The sequence below is a fragment of the Ixodes scapularis genome, unplaced genomic scaffold (assembly GCF_016920785.2).
Source record: "Ixodes scapularis isolate PalLabHiFi unplaced genomic scaffold, ASM1692078v2 ptg000378l_1__unscaffolded, whole genome shotgun sequence".
Taxonomy (NCBI): domain Eukaryota; kingdom Metazoa; phylum Arthropoda; class Arachnida; order Ixodida; family Ixodidae; genus Ixodes; species Ixodes scapularis.
In genome coordinates, this window is record NW_024609976.1 from 785405 (window position 1) to 802608 (window position 17204).

Genomic DNA, 17204 nt, shown 5'->3' on the forward strand with positions numbered 1-17204 from the left:
AGTACCGTTTCAGCAGTTTCTCACTGAGGCCGCGGCGACGGATGGGCGTCCACACTCACACCCTGTCTCCGGGCTGGAAGTGAACGTCCCTGCGACGAAGGTTGTAGCGGCCCGCGTCGACGCGTTGCTGGTCTTGAATCATGAGTCGGGCGAGCTGGCGGACTTCTCCGGCGCGTTGAGCAACCACCTGGGCGTCGTCGCTCTGATTGTCAGATGGCTCATGGGGCAGCATTGCGTCCAGCATGGTCGTTACCTTCCGACCATGTAGCAGCTGGAAAGGGGTGAATCCAGTGGTGTCCTGAACCGCCGTATTGTAGGCGAACGTGACGTAGGGCAGCACCTCGTCCCACGTCTTGTGCTCAACGTCGACGTACATAGAGATCATGTCGGCGATTGTCTTGTTCAGTCTCTCCGTCAGCCCGTTGGTCTGCAGGTGGTACGCACTTGTACGACGGTAACTGGTGTGACTGAGTCGGAGGATTTCTTGGGTCAGCTGTGCCATGAACGATGATCCGCAATCAGTAATCAAAACTTCTGGAGCGCCGTGCCAGAGGACGATGGACTCGATGAAAAACTTGGCGACTTCAACAGCCGTGCCTGCTGGAAGGGCTTTCGTCTCGGCGTACCGTGTGAGATAATCGGTGGCGACGATAATCCAGCGGTTTCCCGACGTTGACGGCGGGAAAGGGCCTAGTAAATCCATTCCGATCTGCTGGAACGGCATAGACGGGGGAGAAATCGGATGCAGAAGTCCTGACGGCTTCGTCGGCGGTTTCTTGCGTCGCTGACACTCGTGGCATGATCGAATGTATAGGTGAACGGTCTTCGGTAGCCTCGGCCAGTAGTACTTTTCTCGAATCCTGGCGAGTCCTGCTGTAGCCAATGTGTCCAGCCGTTGAATCGTCATGGCATCCTTGGAATATTTCATCTCGAAGGCTGGCAGGAACAACCAACAGCCATGCTGTGTTGTTGTTGACGAAGTTCTCCTTGTACAGCACCCCTTGCCGCATGGAGAATGTATGCAGGATTCTTAAGAAAGCACGGGGAACCGAACTCGCTTGTCCCTCTAAGTGCTCGATGAGCGCTCGCAGTTCAGGGTCGTCTCGTTGGAGTGCTGCCATGTCGCTGATGTCCAAAGCGCCGAGGAAACACTCATCCTCGTCGTCTTCGATACAGGCAGGTCCGGCCTCGACAGGAGCTCTTGACAGGCAGTCGGCGTCATTGTGCTTCCGGCCGGACTTGTACACAACGGTCATGTCGAACTCCTGCTGTCGTAGGCTCCACCGGGCAAGGCGTCCGGAGGGGTCTTCCAGATTCGCGAGCCAGCAGAGCGAGTGGTGGTCCGTGACCACGCGAAAAGGACTTCCATACAGATATGGGCGAAACTTTGTTATTGCCCAGACGACAAAAAGGCACTCCTTTTAAGTTGTTGAGTAGTTCCTCTCCGCCTTAGACAGCATCCGACTCGCGTATGCGATGACTCGCTCTGCCCCGTCCTGCCTTTGAACTAGCACCGCGCCAAGTCTGGTGTTACTGGCGTCCGTGTGGATCTCTGTATCAGCGAACTGGTCGAAATGGCCAAGAATCGGGGGCATCTGGAGTAATCGTTTCAGCTCATCGAATGACCGCTGGTGTTTGTCTGTCCATTCGAACTTTACGGCGTCCTTCGTGAGGTGCGTCAGCGGTGCGGACAGCTTGGCGAAGTCCCGAACAAATCGTCTGTAGTAGGCACAAAGACCGAGGAATCTTCTCAGGGCCTTCTTGTCAGACGGCAGCGTAAATGCAGCTACGGCGCGGGTCTTCTCGGGGTCCGGGAGAACACCTTTGTTGCTCACGACGTGGCCAAGGAACTTAAGTTCACCATAGGCGAATCGACACTTTGTCGGCTTGAGTGACCGGCCGGCGGTCTTGATGGCTTGAAGCACGGCTCGAAGTCGTTTCAGGTGCTCGTCGAAATCTCGTGAAAATACCACGACGTCGTCGAGGTAGACGAGGAAGCTCTGCCATTTCAGACCTGCCAGCACGGTGTCCATGACACGCTGGAAGGTGGCTGGTGCTGTACAAAGCCCGAACGGCATCACTTTGAATTCGTACAGTCCGTCGGGAGTGACGAAGGCAGTTTTCTCCCGGTCGCGTTCGTCGACTTCAATCTGCCAGTAGCCACTCTTCAGATCCATCGACGAAAAATATCGGGAGTGGCGCAGTCGGTCTAACGTTTCGTCGATGCGGGGGAGCGGACAGACGTCCTTTTTCGTCACAGCGTTCAGTCGACGATAGTACACGCAGAACCGCAGGGTTCCGTCCTTCTTCTTTACAAGGACGACTGGGGATGCCCATGGACTTCTTGAGGGGTGAATGATGTCGTCGTCGAGCATTTCTTGGACTTGATCCTGAATCACCTTCCTTTCCTTTAAGGAGACTCGATACGGCGACTGATGGACAGGGAGCGCGTCGTCGTCGGTAATAACGCGATGTTTCGCCATTGGTGTTTGGCGAACTTTCAACGACGTGGCAAAAATGTCACTGTATTCGGCGAGGAGATCAACCAGTTGCCGGCGCTTAGGAGCTCGGAGCTCGGGGTTGATGTCGATAGGCGGCGGCGCCGTGCTGTTCTGTTGTGACGACGAGCTTTCTTCGGAGACTGCGGTGACCACGACTGGCGCCTGAAGCTCCTCAATGTGGCCCACAGTGGTACACTTCGTTAGGTGCTGCGGCTCCTCTCGGAAGTTTGTCACAAGAACAGTTGTACGTCCTTCTTGGAGATCCATTACGCCTCGTGCGACGCCAATTCCTTTCTCAAGGAGCAGTTGGACGCTGCCTTCCAGAAGAGCTTCACTGTGCATGGCTGAGTCGGTTATGACGGTGACGAAAACACTCGACCGCGGCGGTAAGTTCACATGGTCGGCGATAACTCGGATCGCGGTTGACGTCGTGTTGGTCTCCACCGGCGGTAAAACAGGCTTTCGCAGCGTCAGCTGGTTTGCCCCGAGGTCGATGACGGCGCCATACTCGCAGAGAAAGTCCATTCTGAGGATACCGTCCCTCGAACAGTCTTGCAGAACGACGAACTTCACAGGGCACGTCTCACCGTGGATCTCGACGCGAGCAGTGCATCTCCCGACTGGTATGATGAGGTGCCCTCCGGCGGTTCGTATTTGTGGTCCATCCCACGGCGTGGTGACTTTTCGAAGGCGGCGGGAGAGTCTCCCACTCAAGACTGAGTAGTCTGCTCCGGTGTCCACGAGTGCTGATGCGTCGTGGCCGTCAATGACGACGTTTAGGTTATTGGACACCGCTGCAGGGGCGTCATTTCGGTCTCTGGTAGCGTTCGAGCAGGGGCCCTCCGACGTTCGTGGAGGATCTTGGCGTCGGTCGTCTTCGGCAACTCTACCTCCAGGGGTTGCCGCGCCTAGTTTCCCCGGCGTGGAGCGAGGGGCCACAGGCTTTCACGTCGAGGTCGGTGCATCGGCGACGCTGGACGTCGTGGCGAAGGCGACCGGTACTCTCGACGGGACGCAGGCTCGGGGGACTGAGGTCGTCGCAGGTACTCGTTGATTTCCCGAGGCCGTTCACCATAACGGGATCGCGGGTCGTTCGGGTGGAACCCGCCAGCCCGAGTCGACGGTATGGGCATCGGCGGTAGGTGTGGTCTGCTTCCCCGCAGTGGAAGCACAGAGGGCGTCGGTTGGGCGTTCGCCACACTTCGGTCTTCCGGGGAGCACGGGGATCCTGACTGGCGTACTGGAGCTGGTCGTCGCGGCGTCGGTCGTGCTGCGGCGCCGGAGAGTGACGTCGAGGCGGCGCAACGTAGGCTCAAGGAGGAGGCGGTGGCCGTCGGGCCACTGCGGTGTAAGTCAGTGTGGGCTCCTCGGTGGCTGCCACGGGGACGGGAGCCTCTGGTTGGATGGTTCTCTGAACTTCTTCCCGCACAACCTCGGCGATGGAGAGCGTCGCTGGTCGGTTTGCAGCTGGCAGCAACCGGTGGATTTCCTCCCGGACAACCTCCCGGATGATTTCGCGGATGTCCGTACCAGGAGCGTTTTCGCCGCTAAGCAGAGCGGTTGTAGTGACGCTTGGATGCCGCTGGCAGTGGGAAGCGCGCGCTTGGAGGGCGCGCTCGATGTTTGTTGCCTCGGTGACGAAGGCGTCGACGGTTGCCGGCGGGTTGCGGACGAGGCCCCCGAAAATGTCGTCTCTCACCTCGCGCATGAGAATTCGTAGTTTCTTCTCTTCGGTAGCCCGATGGTCGGCGCGGGCACTCAGGTGCAGAACGTCCTCTACGAAGCCGGTGACGCTCTCGTTGGGGCCCTGGGTTCTGGTTCGCAGTAGGTCCTCGGCTCTCTCTCGGCGGTGATGGTTGCTGAACGTAGCCTTGAGATCGGTCTTGAAAATGTCCCACGACGTCAAAGAGGACTCATGATTCTCGTACCAGTGCTTGGCGATACCCTCAAGCGAAAAATAGACGTTGTGCAGGCGCTGCTCGTCGGTCCAGCTGTTGTGGCGGGCAACGCGTTCATACTGACCAATCCAGTCTTCGTATTGCTCGCCGTGGAATGGAGCAGCCGTGCGCGGTGCGACGGGCAGATAAACGACGGCTGGAGCGGCCGGGGTCTCCGACTGGTTGGCCATCGTCGTCCTCCTGGTTTGTCTGCCCTTAGCAAAAAGAGATCGTACATCAAACGATATTGAAATATATTAAATACGAATATTCATTTTGTATTTATTTTGTATTATTTTGGCCGCACTCGAAATATACGCGTAAGGTATTCAAAAAAGATTATAAATATGAATGAAAAAATATTTTAGATATAGCAAAAATATCCCCCAACACTCAAAATGCCATTTGTGCAATAAGAACCGGTTTCACAATTTTTTTTTTATTATTTTCGATTTTGTCAGCAAATGGTGTCCCTGTGGTATTTGAAGGCACTACTAAATACATCTCACAAAGCTACATTAGAAACGAACACAAACACAAACACCATGACGCACTGAACAGCTCATTCACAGTCCCGTTGACTGCTCTAGAGCCTCATATAGCCTATATATTGAAGGCAATAATTTTTTCGGTGACCACCTCTGCCCTTATTAAGGTTCCAAGTATTCGATCTTCTCCTCGGGAGTCTGTCAAAGGGGAAACAGTGTTTTGAAGTTAATGGACGATATCTCTTACTAAAAAGCATTGGTACAACTAATAACAATTCGGCGCTGTCCGTAAAACAATATACACACAAACGGCTCATAAAATACATGTAATTGCTTCTCTGCGTAGCACCACTCAGGACGAAGCGAATCAAGGCAATTTCTTCACTTTAAAATACTGTAAATGACTTTACTTTCGTCAGGACCTAATTCTCGCAAAGTTCGCGAATCGCCTACAATTCCGAAAAATAGGTCCCGTGAATAATTCCGGCAAAATGTAAAAACATTAAAATCTATATTGCGATCCCAGCGCGTCGCGAAAATTAGAATTTGCGAATTATTCCAAAACTCCAACTTTGACCTAAATCGCGAAATATTGAGCCCGCGAAAAATAAGTATTTTACAGTAGTTATTTTGCCTTTCCTTTTTAGTAGTAGACTATTTAATATGGTAGTTAATGTCACTATATTAAAGTCACTATTCACATCACGTACAATCAGCACGAAATGAAACCCGAACGCCGGAACGCGTGGCCGCTGATACAGGCTGCTCCACCTGGAGGGCCCCTGAGAACTAATGGAAATGCCCCGGGGTTCGAGAGTGCGGGGCTTACTAAGATGAGCTCGACCATCGCGCGGCACGTCTGGGAGTTCCGCGCTTCGCCGGTGGCGCGCTGTAAGCGCCGTCACATTCGATACAAAAAGCACTGTCACTCGCTTTGTGTATTGGATTCCCAGCGATATCTCTTCAGCGTTGTCATTCATTATCACTTTGTGTATCGCAAGGGCGAAATTAAGTTAAAACATTTCGTGCACAGAAGACCCGTAGTGCTCGATGACGTGTCACCGAAAACAACGTGCCACGCGCGGTTTCTGAGAAATAGTGAAACATCATAAACACGAAATAAATTTCGTTTATTCGCACACCCATATTCTTTATGGAAAAGAAAATGCTGCAACAAACCGACGCGGATGCCTCGGTTTTATGAGCAATGCGCATTTTTTCGTGCGAGGTTATCAGTCGATTCTTAAAAAAATCGAAAAATTGCTCGCTGAGGTTCTCTTCGGTAACCACCGATATGACAGGCGTATCGATTCCGGAGTGGAATAAATTCATTACCCTGTCTGAGCAGGACCTGCCGCAAACAGCTACAGTCAGGTTAAGCGGCCGCCCGGTGTCGACGGGGCGACAGTGCGGCGACAGAAGAGCACCCCGAGTGACGGAGGTTACAGCGCGCCACCGGCGAAACGCGAAAGTCCCAGACGCCAAGCGCGAGGATTGAGGATATCTTATGGTGAATTCAGCTGGTAGATCTGGATCGACTTCTAAAATCTGCGAGGGAGGAGAAAACCCGCTCCTTTCGCCACGCTCTGGATCCACCAGGTGAAGATGCGGGCGCGGATTTGGAGCGGCCCAACGCCCAACCGACGTGAACGGAAACGGAAGGACGCTCTTCCCGTGAGCCTCTAGCAGTCTCCCTCCCGGCCCTCCCGTCTCCCGTGCACGATTCCCGCGCTTCTCCCTTCTGCAAGCGACAGCATGGCTGATCCCGCTCAGCTGTCAGATTCGGCCGTGCGCCAACTGCTGCTGTCCCTCCTCGGAGGACGTGAGGCAGCTGGATACGGCAACGGTGAGTTGGCAGAGGTCCGTGCTCCGAGGTCGGCGGATGACTTTCGGGCGAAACACAAAGTGCTTTCTGCGCACGAGCGCGCGTTTCGCGACCACTAAACGACATGCTCACGTTATTCTGCTCGAGTTCACCTCAGGATGTACTGCAGCAGAAGCTCTACTTCGTGTTACCTTAGTGCGGTCTAACCGTAGAGGCCGTACTAGCGCGAGGCGGCAGCCTTGACCGGCGCCCTCTCTGCGCGAACGAACGCTTCATGAGCTCGGGCTTTCAGCACGTGTGGCCAACCATAGTGCATGCTTAATTTTGAGACTTGTTCACCTGCAGGATGGTGCTGTGTTTGGCTCTGCTGCTTGAGCAAGGAGCTCGAGGATGACCGCGGGTTTTCCTGTCGTAAAATGGACCGCGTAAATAGGCCAAATAAAATGAAAGCAGTGAAAGTTTAGAGTATGCGTTTTGGGCTCAAAAAGCAGACCATACAAGACACTGTTGTCAGCAACGACTCCTGCACTGCGTGTTCTTGAGGACACCATTGTTTTAGTTATTACTATTTTACTTTTCTATTCTTCAAATAACATACCTAAATTGGGATTTGAAACACAAAAGACCTGAAAGCTTAGCCAAGCATGTGATTGAAAGGGTTGCACCCGACCTCTTAGAGTAGCCGTGTAAACCACTTTCCTTTCCCCGTTATTACATTTTATTCGCATAATGTACATCCATGAAATTGGAACATAGTAAATGCATCACTTCAAGACACCTTGAAAAACGTCACTGCTCATTAGACCCCATATGAGCCTTGCTGCAATAACATCCTAAGGCCGGTCGCATAGATCTATACATTCCTACATGCACAGCTACAGTAACTTGTGGTCCAGAGTGACTCGGTCACCGGAACCGAAACCATTCAGCATTATCGATCTGCGAATATCAAAACATAATTGAGCGTGATCAATCTCCTACCTGCATCCAGTTGATGATTCAGGGAAATGCTCTGGGTGTTCCTCTCTGGTACTCGCTATTATGGTCCCTGCTTCGGTTACTCGGTGGTAAAATCTTTGATCAAATTTATAAGCCGATGCATCTCCCTCATTCAGATACTGCCACACCTGCTGCACTCAATGGAAATACCATGACAAACCTTGGCGAACTTTTAAGCTGGGCTGGTGTTGCTCGTGACAAGCAGTGCTTGCTCAAAATATTCAGTGGAAATTTGTTCTTGGGAGCCTGTGTTAAAATGGTGATTTGACAATGCTGTGAATAACCTTACAGGCCAAATGCCTCCTCCCGTGGAAGCGCCTTCAACGGAGGAAGTCCAGGTAGCCCCCAAGAAAACAAAGAACGCTGGCTGTAAGTGATGTCATTCTACACTCTTTTTTTCCCCGCTTGGCTAGTGAAAGGGGGCAGAACATTGGGGAGATTGATTCTTTGGGGCCATGTTAGCATAAAAAGCTATGTCCAGATTCTAAATCAAAAATCTACTTTTCCCTAAGAAAGCCAGATCTCACTATGATATCCTCATTTCAACTTTTTATTCAGGGCTTGCATGTTGCATGAACGGGGAATGTGGAGGGGTGGCAATATGAGCTGGCACAAAAGAGTTCAGGCAGGACCAATAAAAATGGCATGTGGATATCTTGATTGCGTTAGGCTGGTGGCACTTGGCTGTCGGCTCATGTTGCCGCGGCGTCTGTACATATTCACACATCCAAATAAGCAAACGGCACCAAGCGTTCTATATTCGAGCCTGATCATTGAGTAAGTAGTGCCTAAAAGTGTTTCGCTTCGTTGAAAACTAACATCAACGACATGCCCTAAATATTACAGTAAATGACTCAATGTTCCTCTTTCAGATGCTGAGTGGACACCTGGCGAAACAAAGCTGCTGCTTGATTACTACGAACGTTACTTTCCCCAAATTGGACCACTAAAAAAGTTTAAAAACAAAAAATGTGTATTTATTAGAATCTCTGAAGACCTACAGACCATACTTAAATCACAAAAAACTCCAGAGCAGTGTAATACAAGGCTGAAAACGATAGAAAAGCGGAAGCGACAAGCAGTCAACTACAACGGCCGTTCCGGTGTGGGACCTGTCGACGTTCTTTACGAGGATGAACTGGATAGAATCAGCATGATGGATGACAGTATCGAGCCGGAGGTCATCAGGGACGTGCATGGGGCAACGCACAAGAAGGCTATGCCAAGCAGTCAAGCAAGGGCGGCCACGGCAGCCGCAACAGCTGCCGCAGAAGCAGCTGCAGCAGAAGCAGCTGCAGCAGAAGCAATACCAACACCAGCCGACAGTGCCGTAGCCAGCACATCCTCTACAAGCTCAGAGGAGTCGTCCCAACCAGCCAGCAGTGCAGGCACCCCTCATCGTTCAGGAAGGGTGAACTCTGCACGCATGGAGCATATGAAGGAGTTCTTCACTGAGATGGCGAAGCTTGAGGAAGCAAGAGCAGTTCGAAAAGCACGACAGGACGAGTTGAAGGAAGAAAGGCACGCGGCCAAAAGGAAGATAAAGGAAGAGAAGTGTGCAGCTAAAAGGAAGCTAAAGGAAGGGATGCGGCAGGAACGACAAGAAATGCACCGAGAGAAACTGCGGCTTCTCGCCATGCTTGTGACCCAGCCTGAGACGAAACAGGATTGAAGGAACTTTTTTACAATAGCTGTATTCTTGACATGAGTGCAATAAATTCATAATTTGCAAGTGGGCCTTCCTTCTAATCTGAAGTGGATACTTCAAAAGATGGTTAGGTAAACTTACCTTAAAAAGTATTCGAGCATACAAATTCTATGATCATGGCAACGGCAGCCTAAATACTGCGAATAAAACACAACGAAAAGAGAGCATTTGCAAACATAACACACAAATACAGGAATATATTTACTGGAAGCAGAAATGTCTATTGAAATTTCATTTCATTTTATTTGGATTTTCACCGGCAATGCCGGGTAGGGGGAGGCAGGGAAAAAGGCATTTCTGCCTGACGGGCCCCCATCCCCTGTAAAGTTCAGAGCAGCACGCAAAGTACATTTGCCAAGCTAAAAAAATACGGCAACAAACATGTTCCATGACTAAAACGTAGAGCAACCTAAAAATAGCAATACGGTTAAAATAAAATTGCGATAAAATTAGACGCAGAAACAACAGTAACACTTATCAGCTCTCAGTTGCTTTTTAAAAAGTTACAGTTTAAACGGCAAGAAGAGACATAAAAATATGGACAGTCAAGGATGAATATATTTCACACAAAACAAAATTGTCATGAGAACGAAACAAGAACATGGTCTAAAGCACAGCAGAAGACTCATTTCAGATCTGCAGGGGAGAACTGCGATAAAATCGGAAGCACAAGCAAAATCAACGCTTGTCACAGCCCTTTTTTGCTATGAAAATAATAGTCTGAACGGCAAGACGAGACAAAATTTGGGCAAATAAAAAATAAAATATTTCACGCAAAACCAAAGTGGTCATCAGAAGAAACAAGTAGAAGACTCATCCCAGGTCTGCACGGGAATGGTGACATGGTGAAGTAATGTTAATTATATACACACCACAGTCACATTGTGAATGTATATTGTGGATCACTCTTCGCATTGTCATGGTACAGTGAACCGGTACTCTATGGTTGAATCTGAATATGCAATCCTTAACCTGTCTATCGACAGTCTTTATCAAAAGCCCAAATCCCATGGCTCGCTGGTCGGCGCAAGCTCGCTCTCGTACTGTAGTGTTGCTAACGTTGGGGGGGGGGGGGGGTGGGAAGGGGTCATGCTACAAACTCCACTACCTGTCACCAAGGCCACTGCCTGTCTACGAAATGGGGCCTTGCCAGCGCAAAAAAAAACTATCACAAAAAAAAAAGAATTGAAAGGAATGTTATGCCACATTGATGGGGAGGGAAAAAGCAAGAACTCGGGCAGACGCCCCTTGTCCCCAAGACCTACATTCTACAGGCCTCCAATGAGGTTGTGAAATTAAGCTTGCGAGTTTCCGTCTCCGGATGGCGACTCATCTCAGCCCCATTTGCGCAATGACCCTGTCCCTCTTCTCCTCTCCAAGTCTGCGGAGGATGGAATCTGTGGCCGTCATGGGCCCAAACTCCTCCAGGGAGTCAGTGTCTGGGCGTCTAGCCTCCCCGTCTTCGGGGTCTTCCACAACGCTATGCTCTCTGGCCTCAATGCAGAGGTTGTGGAGGACGCAACAAGCAATAATGAACTTTGCTGAGTGGTCCATAGTGATGAATTCGAGGAGCTTTAGCTGCCTAAAACGCTTTTTTAGGTCAGCGAAAGAGTTCTCTATCAGCACACGAGTGCCCGAGAATTTCAGATTGAAATTCCTCTGCTTTGCGGTCAGACGACCATAATCCCGGAAGGGAGTTAGCATATACCCTCTCAAAGGATACGCCGCATCGCCGAGGATGTGGTACTGGCTCCTGCGGCAGATCTCTGGTAGCTTGTCTGCAATGCTTGGTGTTCGATACACCCTGGCATCATGGACTTTGCTTGGGTGTCCAGTAGTTACATCCAGGAACCGCTTGTGGCGGTCACAGATTGCCTGCAGTGTCAACGATGGGTAACCATGCCGGTTGACGTAAGTTGACCGGATCTTTTTGGCTGGGCACTCAATGGCGATGTATGACCCATCGATACACCCAATTGTGCCAGGGACACCGGATACCTGCAGCAAGAAAGGTAGACAAAAGTTTCTCTCGGTGTTCTGAGAAGTTTTGTCAAACGAAACAGAATGACGGTTAGCGTCAAATTTGGTTTAAATTGTTCCACTGTTATATCCTCGGTGTCTAGTAAGTTACTGACAACAAAAGAATTAAAACAAACTCGGCAAGTGGGATGACGAACACATCTTTTAACTAGCAGCTGCATGAGTGAATTCTCAAGCATTCTTCGTGGTCAAACTGAACCAAAAAAAAAAGCGTGAAAGGGACGAGGAAAGTGCGAACTACAAAAATCAAAATCAGAAAGAAAATATTGAGCCAGAAAAAGCTATTTAATCAGCTGGAAGCTGATTTGCAGCCATGCAAGCTTCGGAGTCCCATCTTTAGACAGGAACAGCGATGGTGCGGATACATTATTGTCAATTGCTCTCATGGTGAATAATTCCATGATTTCCTCGCCCATCTGCTCTCTCGCCTTCCCGAAATTCACTAGGCTCATATCTCGGGTATAGGCAACCCGCGATGCAGTTTGGCGCTGCACGTTGCGCCATCTAGCGGCTGCAAAATAAAGAAACTGGGTAGGCCAGGCCCGCGCGGGTCGCGGGTGCAGCGGGCGGGCGCATTCAGAAACCACGTGTGAACGTTGCATTCCGGGTCGGCGTGAGCTTTTTTTTTAAACCGTTTTTCGTAAAAGTAAGTCCCAACTTCACGTCTCTACGACCTCACCGGGTTCCTGTAACATCTCGCCTACTCTTATAGTTCCCCCAAAAAATAAACGTTGCTACTGCTGCGTGAAAGACGGCCACAGTCGCGAAGGTGACTCAAGCGTCAAACTTCACCGCTTCCCTTCGGGTTCTTGGAAAGCGAAAGCGACACGGCGACAGAAGTGGATTACTGCAGTGCGACGCATCAAGTAGGTGAATTTTACAGAAACTCTTGGGGGGGACGTGAACGAAAATATATGTGCAGGCTCGGAAAGTGGTCGGACGAACTCGTTTTGCAGACTACTCGACAAAATAACATATTAAAAGTTGTATTACGAGTTGCTTTGACAGCCACATAGGGAAATACGATAGGAACAATCGGGCCGATTGTTGCTTTGCTGTGACGTCGAGAATCGGGCGATCAGGTCTTCAAGCGAAAGGCCCGTCGGCCCGTTCCGGCACCCCTAATGCCGTTCGGCACGCGTGGTAGCAAACAAAACCTTCCAAACCTGCGAGAGTGAATTTTCGTAGCACAAAGTTTTGTTTGTTTGAGCAACCAAATTTAATGCTGAGTCTGGTAACAAATGTGACGGCGTGCAGAAAGCAGGCTGGTAATGTTTTTGTTTGGAAAAAGCTCGTGCGAAGCGTAAATATCCTTCCACATACTTTGTTGCCTGTCGCCTTTTTACACCAGGCTTTGCGATGTGCATACGGTTATGTAGCATGTTGAGTTCCAAATTTTATTCTAGTGTGTGTGGCCGTCGGGAGGAGAGGACGGCCCAGCGAGGCGCGAGCGGGGCCAGCCGGCGAGGAAAGAGGAAGAGCGTGCTGCACGAGGCTGGGACTGGGCAGGAACGATAGAGCCGTTTTGGCTGGTCTGGCCCATGGCGATACCCGGGGGCATTCCACCAGCAAAGTGCAGGTCAGGACTGGCGGAAGCGGCGAGCCCTGGCCATACCGGCCAGGGCTATGACGATCCCTTAGTGGTTCCGCAGCGAGACTCTGACTGTGATAGCGCGGAACAGCTAGCCTACGCAGCACTGGCGTGGGAAGGACGATCCGCAGGCCTGGACACGGGCTCCGACTGCGAGTTCTGAACGACGGGCGTCAACTAGGGTCGGCGGGTCCGGACTGCCGGCTCTCGAAGACGGGCAACCGGGATGTTCAATAAAAATATTCGCTGCCTTCTCGTTGTATTGTGTCCCTTCCTGGGAGACGAGCGAAGCACAGACCGATCGGGCGGCCACAAGTAGTGAAGACAACTTGAACTGGTGTCCAGATGACGACTCTAGAATATTCTCTAAACACTTGAACCTATCAAGACTCCCGATGGTCTTAAAAAACCACATGAAAAAAACCAGGGACGCACGCAGGTGCACACGGGGACTGCTGAAATCGGGGTCACTGCCGCTCGCAACGGCCCGGCGGGCAGATAGGCCGCCCCATTAACAGAGGCGCCTCCGCTTGTGGCGCTGAATGCAGTACTATCGTGGCGCCGCCTGGCCATTGCCGGCTGCCTATAAGACTCCTATTAGCAACAATAAGTCTCGCAAGCGGCCTTCTGGGAGCCTGTTGGAGTGATGCCACGGAAAGAAGTTTTTCCTAGTTACTTTGCAAATGGTTGCTAATATTTTTGCTGTTTTTAGTACCACATTTAGGTGAAGGTGCAGAGACCATTCAGTGATTGGCGACCGCAGAGACACATGCTCGTTTTCAAAGCTAGTATACCCAATTAAAAGTTCCTGTAAGCTCCCTACTGTTGAGGTGCGATGATCACCAGCACTACCTGTTTGGCCTCTGTTTATGGAGTGTTGTTTTATCCGTCTATTACTATGCCTATGGTTAACTGTGCTCTTTCTGACGAGACTTGCACAAAGTACTTTTGGCCGAACGCAAAGAACTTTGCCATGCATTGCAATATTCGCCAACGTATGAAGATGTCATCTGCAGCGCCACTTCGACTGCTGCAACCGATGAAGGTCGCTCTCCAATTTACACGGTGTGGTTAGATACTGTTGGACCTATAAGACATCTCATGGATGGATGGATGGTAATGACTATACCCTTTGTAATGGGCGGCACCTTGCGCCACCTACCCCTAACTCATATTCCATATATTTGTAGCACAAGGCTACAAATATATCATATATCAGCCTCCTCACGAAATTCGTGCGGTAGTGCACACTGCACAGCCTTTTTGAGGAGATACAGCTAAAATAATTGAATCATGGTACAAACCTCTTCAAAGTCTCTTGACAGGCGCTCCAGATCCTCGGGGAACTTGATGAGGCGCGGTCCGATGCTCAGGATGAAATCCAGAACTCGATCCATCATGCCGTGAAGCGTGCTCTCACCCAGGTTGAAACGTCCGGCAACGTCTCTGATGCATGCCTTGTTAGCCGCGTACCTGAGTTGTGTACATAGAATGAAAACAAAAATCGATGGGAGTGAACACGGAGAACCACAGTCAAGTACTCACCAGAGAAATGACAGCAGGTGCTCCTCTGCGCTCTTCGCTGGCGATCCTCCGTGATCGGCAGCGGGGGTACATAGGAGACGCCGCAAACTCGTCGATCAGCTTGTAGGCTGTTTGCCTCGAGATGCGAAAGTTCCGACGGAACTGGAAGCAAAGGTTTTCTTTGCTTGCGCATGCTGAACCGAACAGATATGAGACGAAGTACGAGACGTATCGCTTACCTCCTCGTCCCAGTAGACGTGAACCGTTTCTAGATGTAATCCTCGATCTTGGGTCTCTTGTTACGAGGTCCAAAGAGCTCCGTGAACTTTCGTTCGCAAAGTAGCCGCGAACGCGATTCGCCGGAGCTGCTGCCCGAGCTCGAACTTGAACTGCTGCTTGAGCTCAAACTTGAACTGTCTGAGCTCTCTGAATCATCGCTTTCACTTAGCAGGAGCACCGACGCACGCAAGTCCGGTCCCACCTTCGACGCCATTTCGCACAACAGCGCGATCCACTCCTGCCGAGCAGGCGCCGAGAAAGGAAGTGACGTAGCGCGCTGCAACCGAGCACCAGCCGATTTCCGGAGAGCTCGCCCGAATTCCACGGAGCGGTTTCGCCGCTCTTTGACGCGCTCCACGGAGCTCGCGCTGCCACAAATCTGCGAGCTGAAGGTGGCCAACTTGATCCGAATCCGCGAGGTGAAGAAGCGCGCCCCAAAAGGAGCGGGTTTTGAGCGCGCCAGATCTACCAGGTGAATTCACCATTAGTAGGACCCGCACCGTCGCACTCAGGTGCATTTTCATTAGTTCTCAGGGGCCCTCCAGGTGGAGCAGCCTGTATCGATGGCCACGAGTTCCGGCGTTCGGGTTTCATTCCGTGCTGATTGTACAATGGTGAGTATACACGTTCAGTGAAATAACATTTTGCTAACAAAACCACGCCAAAGGTACCTGTTCACAGCACCTGCTGAAGCTTTCCAGCATCAGCAAATGTTGTGGTTGTAGTTCCCGAACCCCGTTTGTGATTGGTGTGCAAGGAACTGATCAGGTGTGTTCTTGATACAAAAAAGGAAACAATAACATAAACTGGGCTGATTTATCAGTGCCATGCTGCGCAATTCAGTTGACAAACTAATCAAATGTTGTATTTAGGCGCTTCAGTGTACTCCATATCTGCTTGAAGTGAACTTCTAGAAGGGGAGCTTTTAAATATTTTGGTAGTTTAAGTCCAATTACCAAAGTAATGCAGTCAAAAGGTACTTAGAGTATAATAATAATAATAATAATAATAATAATAATAATAATAATAATCTGTTTATTCACACAACGCTTTCGGTATGTCAAATGACGGGTCCGTCTAAGCCGACAATGGCTTGTAGGACTGGACCCAGCAAATTCGCATAGGCAAAAAAAATAACACATGAATAAACAAACACGTATACAAGGCTTCGGCTAGCCAGATTCCCAAGTCAAATAAAAAAAACACAAAACAAATATATATAAGCGATAAAATAACAAAGAACGCACATAGCAGCAAACACCCGATCATGAGCTTCAACTAACCAGCATCCCAATTCAAGTCAAAACGACAACAGCACAATAATTAGCTTTCACAAGCATAATGACGAAGCCACTTCTTCAACTCTCCTTTCCAGTAACACTGAAAATGTCTTCAGGATGGGTATTAAAAATGTCTGACACGTAAAACGACCGCATTCGTTTTCCATATCTGGTGACAGATCTTTGTACTTCATACCGAGGAGTCGTTCTGAGGAGGCGCGATGGTGTATGAAGTGTTTTAAAACTTTCACTCCAAAAATGGCGTAGCACAACAGTTTCAGTATACAAACTACGTAATCATGGCATCTGCAAATCTCTAAAAAAATCCTCACTGGATGAAAAACGTGAGTTGTACGCTACACTTCGCAAAATTCCTTTCAAAATGCTGTCGATTTTAGAGTGCCAAAATGTTGTGCAATAGGCATGTAGCGTCACCCCATATCGCAGTACACTGTACGCAAGCGCATGGACAATCGTTTTTCTAACTTTAAAAGGAACAAACAATCTCATATTATACAACATACATGCAACTCTCCTTAGCACACAACACAGATGTGCCATTTGTTTGTTCCACGACATATCATATTAAAAAATCAGACCCATATATCTTGTATAGTCCACCCAGGGAACAGGCTTAAAACAACAAGGTTTGCAACCAGAACTGTGTAGAAGAAAAGGGGGATTAGAGAATCCGGGTTTCAGGGGATTACGGAAACAGACGAGTTTAGTTTTTAATGGGTTAACTCTTATACGGTTGACCGCATACCAGTCCATATCTTTAAGCACATTTAACTGCAGAGCGTGAACCGCCTTTTCAAAATTGATGTGTCGTGAAACAAGCAAGGTGTCGTCGGCATACTGAAAAATATCACATCCAGAAATAACAGTTTCTAGGTCATTTACATAAACATTAAAAAGTAATGGGGATAGCACCGACCCCTGAGGGACGTCGGTTTTGAGAAACTGGGTTGAGCTATTAACTTTATCTATAGAAACTACCTGGGCCCTACCTTCTAACAGATTTGTCAAGAG

At 49.9% G+C, this 17204-nt stretch overlaps 1 protein-coding gene and 1 pseudogene across 1 annotated transcript; one reads left to right on the top strand and one right to left on the bottom strand.

The window, feature by feature from the left end:
- The first annotated feature begins 6716 nt into the window (after positions 1-6716).
- Positions 6717-9422, top strand: LOC115316859. The gene is made up of 3 exons (XM_040221322.2): positions 6717-6772; positions 8042-8119; positions 8623-9422. The coding sequence occupies exons 2-3, from the start codon at positions 8047-8049 to the stop codon at positions 9420-9422; spliced, it is 873 nt and encodes a 290-aa protein (XP_040077256.2). The 5' UTR covers positions 6717-6772; positions 8042-8046.
- Positions 9423-10787: 1365 nt separating this feature from the next.
- Positions 10788-15106, bottom strand: LOC115316858 (annotated as a pseudogene).
- Positions 15107-17204: the final 2098 nt, after the last annotated feature.